Source organism: Lepus europaeus, chromosome 5 (genome assembly GCF_033115175.1).
Source record: "Lepus europaeus isolate LE1 chromosome 5, mLepTim1.pri, whole genome shotgun sequence".
Taxonomy (NCBI): domain Eukaryota; kingdom Metazoa; phylum Chordata; class Mammalia; order Lagomorpha; family Leporidae; genus Lepus; species Lepus europaeus.
In genome coordinates this window covers 103,135,189-103,160,466 of record NC_084831.1, presented here as the reverse complement: position 1 = coordinate 103,160,466, position 25,278 = coordinate 103,135,189, and the positions used below count along the sequence as shown (strand labels likewise).

At 48.6% G+C, this 25,278-nt stretch overlaps 1 protein-coding gene and 1 long non-coding RNA gene across 2 annotated transcripts; one reads left to right on the top strand and one right to left on the bottom strand.

The window, feature by feature from the left end:
- Positions 1-68: 68 nt before the first annotated feature.
- LOC133760021 (uncharacterized) lies at positions 69-24,900 on the bottom strand. Its single transcript, XR_009865952.1, has 3 exons — positions 24,662-24,900; positions 22,812-22,905; positions 69-266 (listed from the first exon to the last, which is right to left on the bottom strand). It is a non-coding gene; the product is annotated as an uncharacterized LOC133760021 (long non-coding RNA).
- On the top strand, positions 6,774-19,398 carry MYBPHL (myosin binding protein H like). Its single transcript, XM_062191895.1, has 7 exons — positions 6,774-6,918; positions 15,671-15,759; positions 16,642-16,837; positions 17,057-17,196; positions 17,338-17,497; positions 17,603-17,739; positions 19,138-19,398. Exons 1-7 carry the CDS (start codon positions 6,774-6,776, stop codon positions 19,360-19,362), a joined length of 1,092 nt encoding a protein of 363 aa, XP_062047879.1. The 3' UTR covers positions 19,363-19,398.
- Positions 24,901-25,278: the final 378 nt, after the last annotated feature.

The window sequence follows — 25,278 nt, the reverse complement described above, 5'->3', positions numbered from 1 at the left end:
GTGCTTTGTGTGTGTGCCAACGGACTTGCTCAAGGACAGGGTACAGGCTTGCCTGGAGGTCTGCCCAGGCTGGACGATCTCGGCAGAGCGGATTGTTGAGTGCACAGTGCAGCCCCAAGGACTGAATTGCAGTCTTCCATTTCTCCTCTTGCCTGTTGTGTCGGCTCATTGTTGAATCACTGCAGTGGCTGCTTCTCTGCTTCCTTTTGGATTGCTGTTGAACATGGAGCCAGGACTTTAGATATTTTCAGATTTACAGACTTTTTCTAAAAAAAAATAATAAAAATGTTATTACCAGGCTCTCCTTCTCACCCCTTTTCCCTCAGCTTTGCCAAGTTATTTGTTGGCACAAGACTTTTGGCTGAAAACACACTTCCAGGCTAGAAGATGCTTTGTGTGATACATTAGATTCGTATTTTCAATTTAAGGAAATTTTCCATTTACATTTCTCCAAATTAAATGTTATAGAAGGCAGTTGGGTAGATTTGGAGGTGGCCATATAGTGGAAAGCTGAAATATCTGTTGCAATACAGCTTGAATATTTGCTATACAGGAATATAGCATGGTAAGTTTTCAGTCTTAATGTACCTACTGTGCTGGTCACAGTTTCTCCCAATAATGATGATTGGGACATTCTTTGGTAGATACTACTTTGCTGCTAGTTAATTTTGTGGCTAGAAAGTCAGTAAAAAGTAAATGTGCCAAATTAACTTATGTCAGAATGCGTGAGCAGATGGTTGAGTTCTTTCCTCCCCAGAATGGATGAACAGCATCAGGGATGTGGGGGAGGGAGCAGAATGAGAATTTGAAAGACAGAAATGCAGTAAAATGCAGTGAGTCAGGGAGCTCCAGTTAGAAAGTACAATTAGGGCAGTTTTTGTGAAGAGAAAGAGTATTTGTTAGGGCTAGAGCACACTAGATTTTTAGCTCATTCACTTTGCAAACTTTTAAAATTAGTTCCAAAGATGTGCCAGCTCACAAATCATCACAATGTGGTCAGCCTTTGTCCCACACTCACTTCTTGCCCGAACTGAATTTGATGCCCAGAAAAGACCTGTTAATGCACACCTTTTCCACCAGCACACAACCACTGTGAGTAGAAGTGCTGGTATGGTCATCCGCTTGGTAGTGCTAAGATCTAGGAAATTTAATGTTCTTCTTTGCTTATGATGATATCTGGCATTTCCATGGAACTTGGCAATTTTCAGAGCACTTTCACTTGAATTACGTCATTTGAACCCCACAGCGTTCTTGTGAAGGAGCCAGGGAACCAAAATTGAGAAAACCATGCAAGGCCCCTGTGTGTCAAGAGCGGTGCCAGACTCTTGACATCTTTACACTAGCTGGGCGCTCAGAGCCAGAGCTGCTTTCTGAGAGATGATGTGCCACTCTGTAGGGCAGGGGTTAGTGGCACATCAGTCAGAGCGCCATTTAGCACCTTTTTGCCACCTGGGTAAGTGGAATGTTTCATTCTCTTTTTTTCATGGCTGAAGGGGTCTAGGAACCACCCTCTGCTCCTTGTGGAGGGTTGCTGTGAAGAATGAAGATGTGTGGTCCCTTCCCCAGCCCTGTTTCCACACGGGCTGGTTGGCTTTGCTGGTAGAACTGCCAGCAAGCTGAGCTTGGTCCCTGTATGGCCAGCGGACTTCCTGTAGAACCCTGAATCACTCACAGATATAGGCCTTCAGCCAGAGTAAAGCAGCCTATGTTTGTGACAACTTCTGGAAAAAACAGCTTCCTAATTTGTTCTGCTCAGAGCAGGAGAGTTAGTTATCCTTGAAGATACAACATAGCCTATCATTGTGTAAACTCCCAGGCTTGATGGTAGCAAAGAGATTACTTGTGGAGATTTTGACAGTGGAATTTGGCATGTAAGACAGAGGTTGGATATATCAGACTGTCCAAAGTGGTCTGGGCTGTTAAGTCCAGTGGAGAACATTCACCCTTCCTGCTCTGGACTGAGGCAGCTTTGGGTTTCTAGTGAGACCAGAGACTAGAGATGGATACAGCTTTGCTGTTGATTGAATGGAAACACTGTTTAGAAGAGTAAAGACCTTTGGAGCCTTATGGCAGTTCCGGGATGAGATCAGGAGATTCAATAGATTAGCTGGAACTGACACTTGGAGTCTCCCACTTGCCTCTGAAGAGGCATTTCCAGTGTGTATCTCTCTCACTCTTAGATTTGCCTCTGGTGCCCTACATGCCCATACTAGCCTTTCATCCCAAAAGATTAGCAGTGTGCTGGCCACCTCCACCTCCTCCAATGAGCCTGTGAACCGTAGCTGTTTTCCCACAGCCTTCGTCACCATACCAGGATGCAGGGAGGAGCACAGAGCCAATCCACATCTGCTCCAGGGTGACAGAACTGGCCTGGCTTCAGTCATTTATGTACTATCCAGGCACAGAGAATCTCTCCTCTTAGGAGAGCTCTGAAGAGCCCTATCCCTACCAAATGGCCTAGTTCCTCTTCCAGTTGTCAGTAGGGCCCGATTACCCTCATTTTAAGCCAGGATATTTGGAATTGCTAGAATAGGATGGGAGCCAGCTTTTCAACTTTGCTACCACCTTCCCTTATTCAGGAAAGTGAACATGGACTTAAATGTCCTTTGAACAAAACCAAAGTTTAAGATTTACCATGTGGTGGAGTGACAGGGAGGGCTAGCATCAGCAGGTGCCAGACTTTCTGTTCCACCTGCCAGCAATTTGCCCAGCTCAGGCAGCTCTGGGAACACCAACCTGCCCTAGCAGAGCCCAGCCTTGTCCTCCTGAAGGAGAACTGAACTAGGATCGTGTTGATTTCTTGGTTACATTGCATTACAACATGATTATAAACTTTAATTTGAAGTTGTCTTCAACAACTTGCTGTGTGCAGTTTTTTTCATGCTAGTACATTTTTAAGAGTCCTTGTTTATATAGGATAACAAACTAATCTGTACCTTTATATATATGTACATATATACATGTATAAACTGTATAGTGTACATGTTAATGACTTGTTGATATGCCCAGTCCCCATCCTCCGCATGCCCTCAGTGGTGGTCGGTTGACTTGATGTTCCCTGATGATCCTGCCCACCTCTCCTCTGGTTGGACCTCTAGGGGGGAGGTGGTACTTCCCTTTTCCTCGTGCACAGAAATGCTCAGGGTCCCCATGTGCCTGTTGTTCATCCCTCACTCATCTCTTACCCCTTTTCTGAGCATGTGGTTCCCCCACCGCCTCTGCAAGCTGTGGACAGCTGCCTTCCTAGGAGAGTGTGAAGCAGTATTAAGATCACTACTGCATGTGCACTAAAAACTCAAGTTTTCTGTTCCCATGGGACAGAAAATTGCATGTGAGGTGGAATAATCAAGTTTCAATGATCCATGTCAGTTACACAGCAAAGCCAGACCCCATACTAAAATTCCACAAAATGGAAATAAAACTCAAATTTCTTTAGCATTGTATAAATAAATCTGGATATGTTTAACTTTGTACTGGCGATTTTCTGTATATTTGCAATATTTGGGTTAGAAATAAAACGGACCAGACTTTGCTACCTGACCTAGTGAGATGACTACACTACAGTTTGTTAATATGATAGCTGTTTCCAGTTTTTTAGCTTCAGAAATCAAAGTATACAGAATAAGCTAAAGGACCAGGACTGTGTGTTTATAGTACAAAAGGTATTAGATAAATCATGGAAAAAACAACTCCCCAAAAAAGGCGAATTGTTTTGCCCAGAAATTATCTGATTTTTTTTATTCTTAATTTTCTTGTTCTTTAAGCTCATAAAGATCTACCTCCAGGGTTCGTTGTTGTGGTACAATGGTTAAGCCACTGTTTAAGATTGGCTGTTGTGGTACGATGATTAAGCCACTGCTTAAAAGGCCCACATCCATACTGGGGTGCCACTTCAAGTCCCAGCTGCTCTGCTTCCCATCCAGCTTCCCGATAAGACATCCTGGGAGGAGGGGATGATGGTTTGAGTGCTCCTGCCACCCATATGGGAGACCCAGATGGAGTTCCAGGATCCTGGCTTTGGCCTGGCCTAGGCTGGCTGTTGTGAGCGTTTGGGGAGGGAACCAGCAGATGGAAGATAGCTCTCTGTCTTCTGTCTGTCTCTCTGTTACTCTGCCTTTCAAGTAAGTAGACGGAAAAAAAAAAAAAAATTTAAAGGTCTACTTCCCATAGATGTTTGTGAGACCAGATTTCTTCTTGTTACTCTGGGGAAGTCTAGCAGACCACCCCATACACCTTTTCAGGTTTTAGTTGCTGCTCTCCTCCTTCTGAACACAGCAACTCTCCTGAGCTCAACGTTCCCAGGGCCGAGTTAGAAAGGCCAACACTGCGGAGTTCAGCCGTGGGCCCGTTCCTCTCCACTTCTCTTGCTGCTCCTACTCACAGGCTTTCCTCATCCATTTCATTCAGGGACCTTCCAAGAGTTACAGCTTTTCTGTTTTACAAAATAGTTTTTTTAAGAGAGGTTCCTGCCCACCTGCCTTGAGTCTTTGGCCATCCCACCCTGCCATCTTAGGGTACTATTTCCATTTCATTCCCTGGCATCTGATCTGAAGAAGCCCTTGTAACTAAAGAGGCCATCCTCTGCGGCAGAGCTCCCATCCCAGGAAATCAGCTCAGGCATTTGTTTCATTTTAAGGAATTCTACCTAACAGTGTCCTCTGAGTTCCTGCACCAGAGTCACTAGGTTGCCTTTTTTTTTTTTTTTTTTTTTTTTTGACAGGCAGAGTGGACAGTGAGAGAGAGAGACAGAGAGAAAGGTCTTCCTTTGCCGTTGGTTCACCCTCCAATGGCTGCCGCGGCCGGTGCACCGCGCTGATCCAAAGGCAGGAGCCAGGTGCTTCTCCTGGTCTCCCATGCAGGTGCAGGGCCCAAGCACTTGCGCCATCCTCCACTATACTCCCGGGCCATAGCAGAGAGCTGGCCTGGAAGAGGGGCAACCGGGACAGAATCCGGTGTGCCGGCGCCGCAAGGCGGAGGATTAGTCTGTTGAGCCACGGCGCCGGCTCTAGGTTGCCTTTTAAAAGGTAAATTTCTAAATCTTACCCTAGACCTGCTGAATTAGGTATTCTGAGGGGCAGACCCCGGGAATGTCATTTTAAATTTACTTCTTTCAATCTTCCTTGCAACAAAAGGCTAAGACTAAACACCTGGGCCAATTTTCTCAGCAAAACCTGTAAAAATAGAGTATGTGAGTATAAAACAGGGTACCCTGGTTTGGGGACTATACATTTAGGGGCTTTGGGTGGGTCAAACATGATAAATAAGCCAGAGAGCTCTTCAAACTAGCTGACATGGCACAAGGCCAGCCTGCTACCAACCAACCACTACCAAAGTTAACTCTAGTCACCATCTTATGGCCATGCTGGCCCCGACAGTCAGGTCCCTGAGTTCAAATACATTTGCAAACTGTCCAGGACCTCAGCACCTACACAAAGTCCAAAGAGGCCAGGCTTCTATTAGCCAAAGAGATTAACAAGGACTACTATATTGGGAGCTAAAATGAATAAGGAACCTATTCATCAACTTTACTGAATTTTTTTTCATTAAAAAAAAAATACAGGGGCAGGGGAGAATATATATGGGGACTCTGTACTTGCCACTCAACTTTGCTGTGACCCCCAAGACTGCTGTAAAATAATCAGAGGGGATGCTGGCTTCTGGTGATAAGAAAGTGGGAGTATGATAAGAGACCAGAAGATATGGATGGCTGGAGTTACAGCATGCATTGAATGATGGTTTGGTAAGCCAGGAAATTGTGCAGGGACTCTAGGATGTAATTAGTCCCTCCAGTCAGGCTGGCTACTTCCCTGTGTTTTTATCATTGTGTCCTCAGCATGGTCATGGAATCACATCCCTTGTTTCATAGACCAGGGACCCATGGTTCGGGGTAGGGGTCTGCCTGGAGTCACCAGCCAGTGAGTGAGTGGCATGGCCAGGGTCATACTCCAGCCTTGAGCTCTCCCTCCACCCACTCTGCCTCTCACTGTTTGTGCTTTATCTCCTAGGAAGAGAGCCATTGACAGCTTCCCGAAGGGGAACTGCTGGCCTGACCTAAAAATAGCTTCCATTTATTGAGCACTTAGTCCGCCACATTCTGCTAAGCACTTTACAGAGATTACCGCTTTTAATCCTCATGACAACCCTATGGTTATTACTGTCTCCATTTTACAGATGAAGAGGCAGATGTAAGACTGCGGTGTTGTGAGTGACACAGCTAGCTGGGGAGAGGGCTTCACTGCAGAGCACAGAATGTGCCTATGCCAACCTGCCCTGCCCTGGGCCAGGGACCCCGGCATGGCCCAGTGCACACCTTCACAACCCACTGACAGCAGAGTGGAAGAACGGTGAAAGATGTGCCTGTGAATCAGCTGATCCCAGACGTTGCTTGGGACTGGAGCACCCTGTTGATGAGCGGGATGTCAGGAGCTGAGATGTCACCCAATCCTCGCAACACAAGCCAGAGAGCCTTTTTGGATAGTCTGTGCTCAAGCACTCCCCTCCCTCCCTCGTGCTGTGAGAGGTGTCATCTCTCTCCCAAGATAACAGGGCCACCTCGGCCCTCCTCCTGTGGCTATTCTGAGCTGCTCTCTGATCCCCCCCACCTCATCCTGAGCCCCTACTTCAGTCCTCTGCTGGGAGGAGCTTGGTGAAGAAAGGCCAGCCCAGTTACGTAATCTGTGGCTGGGACCCCAGGGAGGCCAGCCTGGGCAGCAGGTGCTCAGCAGCAACAGTGAAAATCTGCAGCTGGAGACACGCCTTGGGGTAGGCCCAGTATGGAGGGACCCACAGCTCCGGAGGTGGCCTCAGAATCCAAGCTGAAGGTGGAAGACGTCAACCCAGCAGATGCTGACGGCACCCAGGCTTCACCTGGACGGGAGGTTGGCAGCCCCGTGGCCCAGCTCCTGCCCCTGATAGAAGGTGAAGGTGAGGGTGGGGAGGCCGGGGTGGAGGGAGAAGACAGCCGTGCCAGTCTGACCGCACCTCGCTAGGTTTTCTCAGGGCTCACTGACTGTGTGGGATTAGTTCTGAGGGTTGGGGGACTCACTCCTTGTGCCCCGCCCTGCTGCTGCTCGGTGGAGTCTTGCTGGCACTCAAGTGTCTCTGCTGGGTTTTTGTTTTTAGCTGAGAAGTCAGGGAATGGTGTTTGTGGTATTTTACAGTGGCTAAAAACAATCTATTTTAACCTTTAAAAAATGCATGTCACCAAGACTGAGAGGACCTGCTAAACTAATGGCCACAGGAAAGGACCAAGGGAGGAGATAGTGACCGATGGCAGTCAGAGAAGGGGTCATCAGTGAGCTGTGGCGACAGAGTGGCCTGATGACACTCAGTTCTCCCTCAGCGATACCACAGCACCAGGATTTGCCTCTGCACCCATGAGCTCCCCTAGGAAATCCCAGCCTCCCAGAATCAGAGCCCCCAGGAGCTGGAGCCTTCTGGTAGAAGCATTTGAGTCCCCTCTGTGGAGGTCTCTCAGCAAAGAGGCATCCTCGAGCCAGGAGGCGGCTGGTGCCCCGACCCACCCCAGGCTGCCCTGCCACCCATCCCCCAGCTTCCCCTGGCTGAGGCCTCAGTAGTTAACAGCTCACCTGGGTGGCCCTGGGAGCCAAGCGCAGGTGTGTCCCCTTCTACATCTGGCTCAGCAGATGAGAGAGGGCAGAAGGCGAGCTCTTCCCTCCTACATGATAACAAGCAGAAGCTCCCGCGGACTGAAGTAATCTTTCAAGACAGGTATCTGCACAAAGCCCCAGCTTTCAGAGCCTTGAAGTCTTGAGAATGGAGGGTGCAAAGACCACAAAGGAGAAGCCTGTGAACTCCCAGGGGAGGGAGAAGAAGGAAGAGGAAAGACACACTGGAGTTGGAGGCAAAAACCTTGTCTCAGTCCCCAGCGCTGCCCCTGGCAGGTCTGTGACCTTGGATAAGGCAATTCACTGCTCAGCTTCAATACGCTCCTTGTAAAATGGCGGTTAATTCCATCCACCTAGTAGGGTAGTTAAAATGTTCACTGAGATAATCCACAGTTCTTTGGAGAGGCCATACCAAGATGTGAAGAAAGAAAATATTTCAAGTCAGGGGCGAGGGCCAGGAGTTCTACCTCCAGATGGGGCTGTGCAGGGAAGCTCACTGCCCGTTGTCAACCTAATGGAAGGAGCTGGGTATTTAGAAGCTGTCTGTCAAGAGCAGGGCAGACCAATTTCTCATTGAAGAAGGGGTAGGGGAGAAGAAATTACTGTGAACACATGAACCTGATGTAATTAAGGTAGTTTTGTACCCAAGTAGTCACAGGCAGAGGGAGAATAAGAGCCAGGATGACTCTGCCATTCCCTCTGGTGGTCCCCAGAGCCCTGGGTGGGAAACACTCATCTCATCCATGCTTCTCCCCTCTGGCTGCACAGTGCTCTGCTGTGGGAAGTCAGCTTCTGACAGCCATTGGCCTTGGCCCACAAACACAACCTGGAGATCCTCACCTTCCTCTGAGCTGCTCTGTACTCTGCAGGCTTTAGGGCCACCAGAACCCAGCACCTCAACCCAGTGGTGTCCCACAGGTCGTGAGCAGTAAGGACACTGCCTGACATTCTGTTGAGTGTGTGCACATCTGTCAGCTGCTTGGGAAAGGAAGACATGAATTAAAATCCTAGCTCTGTCCTTTATGACAGTCAATCCACTTCCCTGGGCCTCCATTTTCTCAACTATAAACTGCAGAGCTGAACTTAATCTGTGTCTTAACTCTTTGTTGTAGATGCTTGCTCTAGGAAAAATATACCAAAAATGTTCTCAGAGTTCACAGAGCTGATAAAGCCCATCCAACCAGAAACCCCTCAGGGTGCCGTGGACCTGGACCAGTTCCCTGAAAACTCCCAAGACTTCATTCCTCTCAACTCCTCCTCTTCCTTAGAGGGAGCTCAGGTACTAAGGGAGGTACTGCAGTGAGCATGTGAGAGCATGGGACACAGAGCAGGCACCAGAAACAAAAATGAATTTTTAAGATCAAAATAAACCCTAACTGGCCAACCATAAGCTTTTAGTCAAGCAAGCCCACTACGTGGCTCTGTCCTTAGTCCTGTGCTGAGGTACTGTGTTCTGGAGACAGAACTTCCAAAACAGTGAGACACTTGAGAACAGCCTGCACCCCAACATTTTGATTATGAGACCTTGAGACAAGGGAAGGACAGCCCAGTGGTGGTTTCAGCATAATTGCTCCCACTAACTCTTTCAATCTGAATGATTCTTCCAGCCATGGGAAGTCAAATCTCATGCCTGAGAGCCAACTTTTTCCCTCCCTCTCTCTTTTCTTTCTTTCCCTCCTTCCTTCCTTCCTTCCTTTTGTGCCTATTATATACCAGACACTGTTCTAGATGCCTGCATTATAGAACTGAACAAAATGGGCAAAAATAACTGCCCTCCTGGAGGATCTATCCTAGTGCAGAGATAACGACAAAAGTAAGTTGAGTCAAATGTATTTGATAATGATTGTCGCTACACCAAAAATAATGCAAGGAAGGAGACAGAAACTCCTGGTGGTAGGAAGCATGCAAACGTCCTGTTTCACACAGCATATTCCATGAAGACATCAACTTACAGGAGGTGAGAGAGCAATGCCTACAGGGTTTGCAGGGAATGTTTTCCATGCAGCAAGAATAAATGTTAAGGCCAGGAAGGAGTGTGCTATATGAGTTGGGGTCACTGTGACTGCAGCACAATGAGGGAGACAGTGGTAGGATTTGGGTTGGAGAGAGAACTGGGCCACTTTGAACACTCTGGTTTGACTTCAAGACATACGGGAAGCCAGGGCAGGGTTCTTTTTTGTTTTTGTTTTTTCTTTCTTAGAGAGAGGTCTTTCATCTGCTGGTTCACCCCCTAGATGGCTGCAATGGCCGAACTGTGCCAATCTGAAGCCAGGAGCTTCCTCTTGGTCTCCTACATGGGTACAGGGGCCCAGGGACTTGGGCCATCTTCTACTACTTTCCCAGGCCATAGCAGAGAGCTGGATCAGAAGTAGAGCAGCTGGGACTCAAACTGGTGCCCACATGGGATGCCCGCACTACAGGCAGTGGCCTCACCTGCCACGGCACAGAGCCGGCCCCGGGCAGGGTTCTGTGTAAGGACTGACATGATTGGTACTTCTCTGGCTACTGTGTTAATAACAGATTGTGGGTAGGCCCTAGACACTAGCAAGACCAATATCTGAATATGAGAATGATGGAGAAGGTTTGGAGGCTTGAGAAGAAGAAGGTATACAGTAGTCACCCAGGAAAATAGGAGATGGCATGGACAGGGATGTCTAATGGAATTTCCAGGGTCTTTTTGGATATAGTGGTCACTGTTACTGGCCATAAAGTTACAGAAAGCATAAATTTGTACTTTCTGCAGCATGTTATTCTGTGTGAACAGAGGCACTAATTGGGTGGAAAGATTCTTTAATCAGGGCTTGTTATGGTCAAGACATATAATGCAGAGGAAAAAGGATTAGGGGTTTAAGTGAGTGTGTAAGACAGGAGACCATAATACAGATCAAGGAATCCCAAGTTGGTGAGGAAGAAAGTGCTAGAGAGTGAAAGGGTATTAGGAAAATGGATCACAGATCTCAATAGTGCTGAAAAATTGCTAATGTGGGAGCATCAGAGGACATGAGCTAAAGGGACAGAGATTGCATATGGAATAGTTGAAGCAAATAGAAACAGTAGATGTTTATTCTTATTAGCATAATAACTGAAAAACAAGTTTTCTTATTCAGCAGATAGTTCTCCTCCAGGCAGTCATTCAGGGACTTGGGCCTCTTTCATCTTGTGGCTCTGCCATTCCTTAGGGTTCCTAGGATTATATGCATACAGCTAGCAGAAGACTGAAATAAAAAATTCACTTCTTGGCCCAGAAGTGATTCTCACCATTTCCACTCACATTGTATTGGCAAGAACTAGATTCCTGGTCATACAGCAAAGGGGCTGGAAACATCCCTGGCTGGGCAGCTGCTTCTCATAGCTAACTACACCATGGAAGGGATAACAGAATTTTGGTGGGCATTAACCATCTGTGTCACAGAGGTGATGAGGAGGCGATGGGATGCTCGCAATGCAGATCACAGAGGAGTTGCAGTTCCTGGTATAGAGATGACCATAGGATGTGAAAGGCCCTGCAGGGATTGGAGGGATGAGTGTTGAAATGACCAGGAATTAGGACTGGAGCAGTATTAGAGAGTGACAGGAAATCAGGGCTAACCACCTTCCCCCCTCGGCTGCCCATCAAGCAGAGGAAGACTGTGATAAGGTCTCAGAATCTTTTTCTCAAAGAGGTAGTGCCTGTCAGTTTCATGGTCTTCAAGGAAGTGACTTCTTGTCTTCCACAAAGTAATTCTGAGGGCATCACACTTCTTTCCCATCATGGTCCTCCAGACAGGCCAAGGCCACATCCTAAGCATCTGTTAATGTTTCTACAAGAAATGCCAGTACTTATTGGATCCTTGGAAATTTCTAGTTAGTTTCAAAGCTTTAGCTGGCCTAATGTATTTACCCCTTTTGGGGCAACCACTCACTCACAGAGGCACATATGTGTGCACACTCAACCACACAAATTCACACAGTCATGCACATTTATACACACACATTCATAAACACACAAACTTACATACATATGCATACAGTCATATAAACACACACATACACAAACCTACACACAGACTTCTTCACTCCTCCACTTGTTTCTTCACTTTGTGAGATGTGTCTAACAATGTTGGTCTGAACTCTATAGCTCTTGGGAAATTACTGGAGCAAAGTCTCTAAATGGGTGAAGAGAAATTCTAAGAGGATGTGAATTATTTCCCATGAAAATAGAATGAAAAAATGAGCATAAACTTCCAACAGCATAAAACTAGGGTTGATACTAGGAGGAATTTTCTAATCTGGAGAAGTCAAAAACTTTGAACTTTAGTCTCCTCTAATAATTTAGGTTTTTCTGCTTATTTGAGAGGCAGACACACGCACACATACACACAGAAAGAGAACGCTCCAATCCACTGGTTCACTTCCCAAATGACCACAACAGCTTGGGCTGGCCCAGGCCAAAGCCAGACCCAGAAATTCGATCTGGGTCTCCCACATGGGTGGCAGGGACTCAACCACTTGAGCCATCACCTGCTGCCCCCCTGGGTGCACATCAGCAGGGAGCAGAGCTTGGACTTGAACCAGGTACCCCAATATGGGACATGGGGATCCCAAGAGGTATCTTACCTACTGTGCCAAAAGCTTGCCCTATCCTCTTGTGACAATTTTTGAGAAAGAACTAGACAGCACTCTGAGAGATCCATAGAGCTGAGAGCAAAATAGCTGAGAAGCCACTGACTCTCAAAGGACTTTTCACAGTGCTTTTCCCCCAAGACTGAAGGGAAAACCAAATTGGCTATCACAGGCCGGGTTGAGAAAACTGGGGCTCTGCTACAGGGCTCTAGGTTTTGGGTCCCATCCCTCTTGGCATCTGTGGAGGAGAAAGACCTTGGGCAGCAGGGGAAGCCATTCCTCCCCAAGGTCAGTACAATTTACACCTCGTTTGCCTGGGATGTGTGAAAAGAGAATCCTCAAATGAGCCCTGGAGCTTACAGTCTCAGCAAAGGGTCAGATTGCTGCCTGGGCTGAGCTGGGAGCTGCTGCTGACAGCATCTGGAACTGTCAGGCCCCCTTCTGCTGCTGCATCAGCCTCATGCCGTCCTCAGCTGAGCGTGCAGTCCTCACCTACCTGTCCTCAAGAGCAGGGATATGCTGGTGACCAAGAGAGCTGGGCAGGAGTCCCCCAGGGAGGGCCACAGCCTGCCCCTCTGTCTGCCCTGCTCGGCGCCCTGGAGATCTGGGGCCTGGGGCCCTTTTGTTCACCTCAGCCCTCTGCAGTCCTTGGGTAGATCCCTGCCTCTCCTTTGTTGCTTCCTCCCTCCAGGCAAGGTCTCTATCAGAGCCCTATGGTGCCCAGCCCTGGGCAGGTAAATGGACAACAGGCCATGCTCAGAGAATGAGCCCTTCAAATACAGTCCAAGATGGAAGGCAGGATCTTGGGTGCCAGGCACAGCTTCACAACCAGCTGGGAGATGTCCAGTAAATCCCTTCCTCTGAACTCTGCTACTTCTATCCCTCTTTTTGCTTGGGTGCTCACAAAGGCCCTTCATGGCTCTGACAATCTGTAGGCGGCACAGGGGACAGCAGGTCACCTTCTCTGCAGCCCTCCCCCGCCAAGTGGAAGGGGTTATTTCCTCACCCAGCAGTGGGGAACCAAGCCCAACAAGATGAGGTTTTGACCCTCCTTTCCCATTACAGTCCCCCCTCCCTTTTTTTTTTTTTTTTTCCAAAAAACTCTCATATCCGGCTGGTTTCAACTCCTTGGCTGCTTGCCAGGATGGCCACAGGAGAGGAACACATCACAAACACTTCTTCTGTTCTTCATGCCCTGCCCCCAAATTGCCAAAGTCCAACAGAGGGCAATAGGAGCAGAGGCGCCCAGATGCCTGGGGCGCCACCCCCACCCTGTTCTTCTGATGTGCTCAGGCCCCAGGCCTGACAGAGAGGTCCGGGGCTCAGAGTACCCTCAGTCCCAACCGGGTCGTTCTCTTAGCTGCAGACTAAGACTGGCACTGCCAAGGTGAAAACACGAGCCACACAGCAATGAGGCCGACTGGGCAAACAAAACGACAGCATGCACTGTCTGTTTGTATTTATCTTCATCTACAAAGGACAAGTGACCTTGAGACGATAGTGGGGGGACAGTGGTCTAGAGATGGACGTGTAGGAAGAGCAGAGGAGAACCTCTGTTTATTTTAAATTTCATCTATTAAAGTTATGTTTTAATAATGAACACATTCAAATAGTAAACATACTGATGGGGCAAATGTTCAGGAATGTCTGCTCAGGGAAATGTATGTTATCACACAGTTTGGAATCCACTTGCAAGCAGTCATGCTGTTTGCCACAGGAATGTACCAGGGGTGGAGTGTTTTCAACTGTGAGGAATGAATTGTGGCAGGAGGTCTGGGTTACTGGTGGGAGCTGAAGTGCTGTCAAATTCTACTTAAGACAACAACAGCAGAGGGCTGTCTCTGCCTGGAAAAGGAGGGGACAGCTGCCCTGAGAAGGCTGGAAAAAGCTGTCCATCTCAGCCAGTCCCCCAAGGCAGCCCAGGTGGGATATCTACACTGTGGCAGCCCAGCCAGAGAGGGGAAAAAATCACCCCTGGTCACTCTCCAAACCTCCTGCTCAGCACTTTCCAGAACATCTCCTGCTTTCCTTCTGGAAGCCAATAAACGTCATCTCATCTCTACTTCGCACCAGGGCAGGCCCAGGAGATCAAGGGGAAATGAGCGGTGGACCTAATCTTTCCCAGATTCTGTGATCCTCTACCAACTGGAAGCACACCATGCAGGCACCCAGGAACAGGATGGCCACACAGGCAAAGGGGCCCAGACACCTGGCTCCCTCTGCGATGACATCAGTGCTGTCTGTGGTGGGGGTGGGGCGTGGGAGTAGAAGCGGTGGCTGCAGGACTTTGCAGTGTTGACTCTGCCTACAGGAGGGAAAGCATTCTCCTGTCCCATACTGCACCAGAGTGGAAGGTCAGGGTTAATAATGAAAGTGGCCCTGATAAAAGCAGAGTGTTTTTTTTTTTTTTAAGTCTTTATTTATTTATTTAAAAGTCAGAGTTACAGGGGCAGAGGGAGAGAAGAGACAGAGACACATCTTCTATCCATCCTCTGGTTGAATCCCCAAACAGCTGCAACAGCCCAGGCTGGGCCAAGCTGAAGCCGGGAGCTTCTTCTGGGCCTCCCATGTGGGTGAAGGGGCCAAATCACTTAGGCCATCCTCTGCTGCTTTCCCAGGCCACCAACAGACAGCTGGATTGAAAGAGGAGCAGCTGGGACTTGAACTGGCACTCATATGGGATGCCGACACTGCAGACACTGGCTTAGCCCACTGGGCCACAACAGTGGCCCCAAAAGCCATTTATTAAGCAGTTTATTAAGGACAAGTGTATAAAAGGGCCAGGAAGGGCCAGACTATACTGGTCTGTGCACAAACAAACAAAAATCTGCTGATGAAAAGTCAGTAGTTGAGTTATAAATTAATATACATTGCGGTAAGCATCAGGCTGTACTCGTTTTCTGACTTTTAGACTCTTCAGGGGAACCTTCGGTCAGTTACCCCAAGTCCCAACAAGATGCTGACAGCAGGGCTGGTGTTGTGGCGTAGTGGATAAAGCCACCGCCTCCAATGCTGGCATCCCATATGGGCGCTGGTTTGAGTCCCGGCTGCTCCACTTCTGATCCAGCTCTCTGCTATGGCCTGGGAAAGCAGTAGATGATGGCCCAACTCCATGGGCCCCTGCACCTGCGTGAGAGACCCAGAAGACACTCCTGGCTCCTAGCTTCGGATTGGCACAGCTCTGGCTGTTGCAGTCAACTGGGGAGAGAACCAGCGAAAGGAAGACCTTTCTCTCTGCCTCTCCTTCTCTCTCTATGTAACTCTGACTTTCAAATAAATAAATAAATCTTTAAAAAAAAAAAAAAGATGTTGACAGCAATCTTCTTATTCCCTCAGGAAGTGTCTTTCTCTGGTGAACAATGCCTGGGCTCACAGGGTATAGCTGGATGCAGTATCCATTTCCCCTGAATATCCATCTCTTTTTTCTTTCCATCACTCAGAGTACCCCAAGATCTGGCTACCTCGGGCCCTGAGGCAGACCTATATCCGGAAGGTTGGGGACACGGTGAACCTACTGATCCCATTCCAGGTGATTACCATCAGTCCCATGCTGGGTCCACAGCTGGGACCAGGCTCGGGTTTTGATTTGGAAACAGGTACTGAGAGTCCTGGTAGTGAGGCAGTCTTCCTGGCCTTGACTGGAGAGGACCACATCACCAGCCATCTCAGACCAAATGACTTATCCACTCTGCATTCCTGAGGGTGGGTTTGGGTAGGGTCAGGAGTGCCCCAAGGTATGAGGTGAGGCTAATCCATGCCTTTTGATCCTCAGAGGTCTGGAAGGTCTCAGTATGGAGGGCTCATGGAAGTATGGGCAGCTATTTATTTTGTCCCTTCTGCCCTGCAAGTCCACACTCTAAAGATTTATTTATTTTATTTGAAAGTTGGAGTTACACAGAGAGAGAAGGAGAGGCAGAGAGAGAGAAGCCTTCCATCCGCTGGTTCACTCCCCAGTTTGCCATAACGGCCAGAGCTGGGCCAATCTGAAGCCAGGAGCCAGGAGCTTCTTCAGCATCTCCCACGCGGGTGCATGTGCTCAAGGACTTGGGCCATCTCCTACTGCTTTCCCAGGCCATAGCAGAGAGAAGGATCGGAAGTGAAGCAGCCAGGACTCGAACTGGTGCCCACATGGGATGCTGGCGCTTCAGGCCAGGACATTAACCCTCAGTGTGACACAGTGCCAGCCCCACGTCCACACTCTAAACTCTCGGAGGGCAGGAGACACAAAGCCATCCTCTTTCCCATGATCTTCAGACTTGCTCCAAGAAGGAAGTCCCCTTAGACAGTCCATCAAACTCTAACTCAAGGAATTTGCATCAAGTCACCCTGCAGGCCTAGGGATCTGACCCCTCCATAGCAAGGAGGGTTGAGAAACTTCTTGGGGCTGCTTAACCTTCTCCCAATTCCCCAGGGCAAGCCCAGACCTCAAGCCACCTGGACTCACAATGGCTGTGCCTTGGATGCCAGTCGTGTGAGCGTGCGGAATGGGGAGCGAGACTCTATCCTCTTCATCCGGGAGGCTCAACGTGCTGACTCGGGTCGCTATCAACTTTGTGTGCAGCTGGGAGGGCTGGAGGCCACAGCCACCATTGATATCCTGGTCATCGGTACTCTGGGGGGTATGGGAGATGGGATGGTCCATGCTGAAGAGCTGTCTCAGACAGCTGGGCAAGCTGGGTGACAGCCCCACCCCAAGCCTGGGACACAATGGTGGGCAAGGGGAGGGGTAGGCTGGGGAGGTGTGAGAGAGACCAGGGAACACTAGTGAAGTCATTTCAGTGCATGTGGGTTGTACTGTGTCCACTACCATGGCTTTGCCCTTTCAGAGAGGCCAGGCCCTCCTCAGAGTATTAAGCTGGTAGATGTTTGGGGTCTCAACGCCACCCTGGAATGGACACCTCCCCAAGACACAGGCAACACAGTACTCCTGGGATACACGGTGCAGAAGGCTGATACAAAATCAGGGGTGAGGCCCAGCTGGGAGGGAGGGAGGGAAACAGGGAGGGAGGGAGGAACAGGGACTTCTGGAAGAAGCCTCTCCTAGCTCCATGTGGGGTGAGGTCACAAGATAGCCATCTCATTCCTGGCTCTTTATGGGACCCCACAGCTGTGGTTCACAGTGCTGGAGCGTTATCATCGCACAAGCTGCATTGTCTCCAACCTCATTGTGGGCAATTCCTATGCCTTTCGTGTCTTTGCTGAAAACCAGTGTGGACTCAGTGAGACAGCCCCCATCACTGCTGACCTTGCCCACATCCAGAAAGCAGGTAAGGAAGGCACAGAGGCCAGTACCTAGGAAGACTTGGGGATAAGGGGTTGAAGAAAGATGAGGCATCTCAGTGCTACATCATGTCCCCTCTTGGTGCCTGCAGCTACTGTTTACAAGAGCAAGGGGTTTGCCCAGCATGACTTCTCTGAAGCCCCCAAGTTTACGCAGCCCCTGGCAGACTGCACTACAATCACAGGCTATGACACCCAGCTCTTCTGCTGTGTCCGTGCCTCTCCCAGGGTGAGTATGGAGTTCTGGGGAGTGGTGGTACGGAGCTGCTGCCTGCTCCTATTCTGCCTTACCTTCGCTATGTCACAGAGAGTTCTAATGCAGCATCTGTTACCATCACCACATCTGTCTTCCTCCTCACCATATTATTTATGAACAGTTAGAGTCCTTGTAGTCCGAGACAGACTGATGCAAATGATGTTTCCTTTTGGTGTCTGTTCCTTATATATGAAAATGTCACTTACTGATATGCTAGCAACTGAGTGTGAGCTTCAAGTTGTTTATCTGGTAGGAATGACAGAGTCCTATGGGTTTCTGACCCATCCAACTGTTCAGGGCCATGCACATGCAGGCTGCTTAGAGTTGAGCCTCTGATTGTACCCTGAGCAAGGCTCTCTGTACATTTACAATCTAGTCACTGCACTCTATATGTGGCATAAAACACCATTAACAATCTTTAACAAGCATCTTTTGGGTTATGACTCCTGGGCCAGACTGCACACTCTGGAAACTACTTTCTACCTGGAGGGGACAGGAGCAAAGATAAGCTGACAGTGGGAATAGATTATGAATGATTCACAGTACAAATATGAAAAAAGCGGAGCCCCTGTCCCTAGTGCTTATGATCCATGAAAGGCTGCTTAGGCAATACGGAACAGAAGTTTCCACTTTTCTTCTCACCAGGGATGTTCAATGAAGGCAAGGTGCCAGGTGTCCTTTTCAATCAAGAAAAGGAGGTTGGGGGATGTTGGAGGCACTGGAAAGGGAACCCCAATCCCACAACATAAAGGATAGGGAGCCTTCCAGAAAGCCATTTTTTTTTAAAGATTTATTTATTTGACAGGCACAGTTGGGTGGGGGTCTTCCATCCGCTAGTTCACTCCCCAAATGGGAGCATCAGCCGGGCTGGGCCAGGCCAAGCCAGAAACCAGGAGCTGCTTCTGGGTCTCCTACATGAGTGCAGGAATCCAAGGACTTGGACCATCCTCTGCTGCTTTCTGCCATTATTTCTAAACTTTATAGGGCGTAGCAGATTTAGCTCTGCCTGGGACCCTGGTTTTCCACATCAATGTGCAGTTTAAGTCCCAGATACTCCACACTTTTGTCCCGGTTTCCTGCTAATGTACCTGGGAGGTGACAGACAATGGCCCAAGTACTTGAGTTCCTGCCACCCATGCAGGAGATCCAGATGGAGTTCTGGTTCCTGGCTTTGGCCTGCCCTAACGCTAGCTTTTGAGAGCATTTGGGGAGCAAAGCAGTATACAGGGAATCAATCAACTCCCCCTTCCCTTGCCCTCTTTGTCACTCTTTCAAATAAATAAGTAAATCCTTAAAAGAGAGAGACTGAAAACTCAAAGAGTAATTTGTTCTTACTGCAAGCCCTGCTGCTGCTGTTCTTTTGTCTTTAAGCCCAAGATCATCTGGTTGAAGAACAAGATGGATATCCAAGGCAATCCCAAGTACAGAGCTCTCAGTCACCTGGGAGTCTGCTCCCTAGAAATCCGCAAGCCTGGTCCCTTTGATGGAGGCATCTACACCTGCAAGGCAGTTAATGCCCTGGGGGAGGCATCTGTGGACTGTCGGGTAGATGTGAAAGGTAAGGGCAGGAGGACAACTGTTGCCTCAGGGTGCTAATCATCTAAGGCTGGAAAAGTCAGGAGGGACCAAAGATACAAGCCCAGGTCGAAAGGGGTCTCCCTCTCCAGGCCCTCTTTCACTGCCATCATCGAGACGCGACTGAGGAGCCGTTTGTTGTCCCCTGTCTCGTTCCTCTCCTTCACACTTCTGTAATACAGAATCAACATTTCCATTTTGCAGAGGAGAAACACAAAGCAAAGGCAGGAACTGGTTTACTCAAGATCTCCAGTGTTGGCACACGAGGAGCTGGTACTATGTTGGGAAGGAGCCTGTATCTCCTGGTCCTCCACTCAGATCATGTCCCTTTATACTACGTTATCTTCTGACTCAGTCTAGGAAAGCTGCAGCTGTTTGTTAGGCTTTATTTAACTTTCCCCTTTGCTTTGCTTAAAGGTAATACTGCACAAGCTCCATCCCTTTTAGAATATTCATTCATCTGTGCAGTCCTGTTACCTTATTCAAATCTCCTTAACTGCATTTAGCTTGTTGCTTCTTAATGACCTAGTTTCAGGTCTCTTTCCCCATTAAACAGTATGCAGTGTGAGGGCAGGAAGTGTCTCATTACCTGTGTTCCCCCAAGAGGCAAGCCTTGATGGGCACTGTCTAAATGTCTGTTCATGAATTTACACATCCCATTCTTCTCTCTGTATAGCTCCCCTAGCTAGTACCATAACTCTCCAAAGCCCTGAAAGAGAATATTCCTTCCCAGTGCTCTGAGGTTTCCCAGAGATTTCTGAGATGTTAACATTAAGAAATGATTTAATTCTTGCAGCTCCTCACTGAAGCTACCCAAGAGGACATGGTGCTCTCTAAAAGGTAAGAAGAGAGATGGGGTGTCTCAATGGATCAGTTCACGTTTATAGCTAATGTTGTCGACTCTGGGACAGATGTCTATTCTGAGCCTTTCTATCAGGTACCCACCGGTGACTACTTTTTTCTAGTCATTTTTAAAAAAGCTAATATTATCATCCCTGAAGGGGGTTTATCATAGATGAAGTCTATGTTTGTCACATCCTTTATATGTTTGTACTCCTTGGGCTTGTGATAGATATGAAGAGTGATAGCAGCTACCTCACGAGAGGTACTGTGGGAGGGAGTTGGACAGTTACTGCAAGAAAGGATGCCACGGAAACAGCTGAAAAGTGGAGGAACTGACAAGAGTCACCCCACCACGGGGCAGCAGGGAGGGTAAGGACAGAGGAGGGTGTTTCTGTCAATCAACTGCTCCCACCTCAGGATCATAAGCATGATAAGACACAGATTAGTTTGCTACTGTTTCACTTTGAAGTTTATGCATACCTTCTCATCCAAGAGAAGAAATCACCATTTTTACTGGATATCAATAATAAATATTTGGATATATAGTTTCCAGGCAGCACATGACTGGCGAAGGGTAACTCAGATCATCATTCAGACTCAAATCATTACTCAGCTCTTGACAGCTCCTTCAACTTCTAAATCATTCATAGCAGAAATACTGTATACAAAGCTCATGAGAAAATTAAAAAGAATTAGTTCCCAATGTCCCCTATGTCTTGCAGTTCCTGGTTGATGAAAGTTGAGAATGAGTTCAATCCCACAAACCATTTGTTTAAGCCTCTCATTGATAGATAGCAAACGAAAACACTAAGGGAAGCGTTAGAAGTGCAGACTGCATGGGAGAGCTCTCTTTGCCAGCTGGCTTGCGGAGACAGTTCTCTTCGTACCCGCTTCCCCTTCTCTGTGTTCACGCTGTGTTGTGTTAGTGTTAGTTGCCCTCTTCCCCCTCTCATGGCCAGTGCCCAGCAATGAAGCAGGGTAAGTGGTGAATCCATAGCATGGGACCCAGGCCCCATGAAGAGGGACTGTCTCAGTGTCCTACATGTGCCCTGGCTGTTTGCTGTTATGGCCACAACAGATCCTCTCTTTTCAGTGCCTCCAGGAAGCCTGCCTGTGGCGAGACAATTCTTAAGGAGCTTCAACACAATGTCTGGTTTGAACTAATCTAAATAAACGTGTGGATCCTCTCTGCATAAAAACCCATCTGTTTAAGCCTTTCTATATGGGAAAACATTGTGAAAATTAGAATCTTTCAGCCTGACTGAAATGTCAGGACCCTAAGATTCTTCCTTCTCTGTCCATAACCACATTCTCTTCCACAGGGGTTTCTGACACTGTCCTTTGCCCTAGACAGTCTATGACAGAACTGAATTCACCTCTTCAGTGCTGAGTGTTGAGAAATACTGGAGATGACTTGCTCTCTTCCTCTGTGGGCTTTCTAGTATAAGGAAGGGTAACAAGAGTGCACAGGCCTCACAAAGCAGCAACCAGAAATACAAGCACAGCTAGTTAAACACAGAGCCCTAAGACCTGCGGCCTGAGATGGTACTGAAGAAACTGGAACAGAAAGGGAGGACTGAGGTTCCCTTATCTTTGTTTCCATTCTTACAACAAGTAAGATATTGAAGGCATTTTGTAATGGAATCTACAAAAGATAGCTCCCATCTTTGGGCACGATGCTTTTTCCATCAAGAGTTGGGGGTCTAGGTCTCTTTCCCCTGAATCATGTCCCTTGCTTCAATCAAAAGAATATAACAGAAGTGTTGCTCTGCCAGTTCTGGGCCCATACCTTAAAGAGAGCTGGTAGTTTCTACTTCTGCTCTTGGAAGTCAGCTCCTGCGTAAAGAATCTCAGGCTAGATGGCTGCATTGTGAGAGGACACGTGGAGGGCAATAGAGCATCCTAGCTGGCAGCCAGCACTGAGGCCCTCGATGGTGTGACCACCTTGGACCCTTCACTCCCATCAAGGCCAGTCAACACCTCATGGAGCAGTGACACATCATCCCTGCAAAGCCCTCCCCCAGCTGCAAAATCAAGAACAAATAAATGATTGCTGTTTCCAGCCACTAAATTTTAAAAGTGGCTTGTTACATAATACTAGATAATTGAACCAGCCTTCTATGTATCAGGCTTGAACTAAGTGCTTTGTCTCTTTTAATCTCCATTTTACAAACACGAATTTAAGCTTATAAATTGCCCCAGGTCATGCAGTTGACTAGCAGCAGAGCTATGATTTGAACCAGATCCTCTCACCTTTGTCACCCCATCCACCAGCCACCTCTGCAGAGGGTCTAGGTTGGAATCATGGGTTTTAAGAAAGAAAATATTTGTAGAAGACATCATTAGACAGGGTTTTGATGAGGAAAGGAATATGATTTGGCTGAGAACAGTGTGAAGGGCTTTTCTGTTCAGACCAAACATCCATTTTCAAGTGAAAAACTGAATGTGTCTATTCCATCCCTTCTCAACTGGAGCTCCATGAGAATGAAGCCCCCAGGCTATAAGGCATCCACGTATGTCAGAAATCAGCTTCTTCCTATGAACCTAGATGTTACTAGTTATGCACCAACCTCAGGAAAACAGAGAAAGCAACCATGCAAAGCATTTGCAGGACCTAATGTACTCACAGAACCTCTGCTTGAGAATGGAGGGGGAAGGGTCAGAGTGCAGTGCCAGCCAGGTACGGAGGGGCCATGAGGTCTCCTCTAGTTGAAGCAGGGTCTAGGTCAGAAAGGGGTGAAAAACCTCGTTAGGATGCTCTAAGGACCGGTCAGACCTTGGGCCTCAGCCCTCAGTCCCTGCCTTCGCTATTTGCTGGATTACTCAAGGGCCATCCCTTAACAGTCATATGTTCTCAACAGTGAAGGAATAAAGTCCTCACACCGAGCAAGACCTCCAGGCCCAGTCAATCCTTCTGCATCTACAGGGGCACAGCATCCTTAATGTTTTCTTCTATACACATGACATTTGTGGAATACCTGTGCCTGGCTCTCTGTGTGATTTCTTTCTTCATTCACGTTCATTCAAAATCTTAAAACACTCATCATACACGACTTAGATTGAGGTGGGTGCAACACCCATCAAATATTTCCACATAGTGGCCTTATGTTGAGAGAAGAACTCTTGTACCTGAAATCTATACTTTCTGGCGTTACTGTTATTTTGATGGAGGAGGAAGAAGTGTTGTTTTTGTTTTGCTGGTACTGCAACAGCTTTCCAAATAAAAACTTGGTGATAGAAAAACCTCCAATTTGCTAAAACTTCCTTCCCTAGTCACCTGAGTGGGTGAAAAGAGGAGTTCCCTACTCTGGTCTGCTACTAAGGGAAGGAAGCCTCTTACTCCCTCCTATCCACTTTGCCACTACTTGCCTGGACACAGGGAAGCTTCTAGCTCTGGTTTTCTCACCCTCCTTATGATATCAGATGGCTTACTAATAATTTTCAATATTAATAAGCCTGTGGGCTCTTGCCACATATTCAGAGAATAATTCTAAATACTGGCTCAAATAGACCAGACAACATGGTAAGTTTTTTTTTTTTTTTAACATGCTAAGTTTTTAAGGATTTTATTCAGTGAGAGAAATGCGCAGGAGAGTGAGGGCTTTATTTAGGGGAGAAAGAGAAGTCTAGAAGCTAAGTTGGATCCATAGCAAGCAGAGAGCAGGCCAGGAGCAAGCCACGTGGAGCAAGCTATAGTCATGAGCCCCCACAGGTAGCTTAACACAGCAGCAAGGCAAGGCAGACAGCAAGCCAGTAGGCCCCACGCCTCAAAGGCAGGTGGAGCAAAAGAGTGAGCCCACCGCAGTCCAGGTCCTTTTATTTGCTCCCAAAGGGGGAGTGGTTACATAGTCTGATTGGCAGGTAGGTGTTCAGGCGCGGTACCTAAGGGGGCATGAGATCACACCGGGGCTTGGTGAAGGTGTGGTCTCCAGCTAGGAACCTGATTGGATCCTACGTGCCTGCCTACATCACTTAGACCCTGAATCAGTGTAGCCAACAGCAATCCTCCTCCCGCTGGGATTCCTCACATATATTTGCACCTTCCCTTAACACCCCACTAAGATCCAAGGCTCCTTGGCTCCCGGTGGCATTTCTGACAGTCACAGCTCACTCCTGCGGCTAAACACTACAAGTAAACACATCGCCTCAGTGTCATCAAATAACGGCCACCAACTCCGGGGAGTAAAGCTCGGGCTCTTTGTTGACGGGATATGGCCTCAGCCTGTCTCAGGGCATCGCTAACAGGTGTCCCGGCCCATTTACAGACAACATCCCTTCCACGTTACCGACACACGCTCTCAGTCGGAGTCGGAGGGAGCCAGCGACTAACCCTCCCGGGCCCGCCCCGCCTGCCGCGCAGTCCCCGTCAGGACAACCGGGACGCTTTGCACCCAAGCCCGCCCCGCTCGTAAACGGAAGCGTCAGGGTTGCGTTTGAACCTGTTTCCCTGTGAGAAAACATTATTTTTCCTTCACACCTCGCCTGCTTCAGGTTCCAAAGTTCTTGCTTAAAATCGTACTGGAGGACGTACGTCTTGGGAGAGCTCTCAACACGAGCTGACCTAAAATGGCCATGTTTAGTTACTTCCTTGTTTAAAAAAAAAAAAAAAAGTGAAGAAACCTGGCAGACGCGGCGCTCGCCAGCTGAGTGCGTCCGCTCTGCCGAGGGCTGCTCTCAGCGACCCCCCGACAAGCAGCAGTCTTCAGCTGCCTCACCGCGGCCGCGGCGGGCGGAAGAGCCGCCCTATAACGCCCTGGCGCGACTGCGGCGGCGCGCTAAGCACACACTCATTGGCCCGTTCCCTCGCGCACCGCCACGAGGTCCCGCCCCCCTGGGCCAGGTTCCACTCCGCTCGCCGCCTGGGGGTGGAAGCAAGGTCTCCCGGGCGCGCGCGCGCGCTCGCGGTCCTGCCCGACCGCCCCGCTCCCGCCCTCCCGGATGGAGTCATCCTGGGACCTGCTCCAGGTCCGGCCCCCACCTGCAGACTTCCGGCCGGCCGCCTCAGCCCCACCCCTGATGATCCACCAATCACTGTGCGCGTGCCGCAGGAGTGGGTGGGGCCTGAGAGATTCGAAAGGAGCCCCGCCCCCAGGA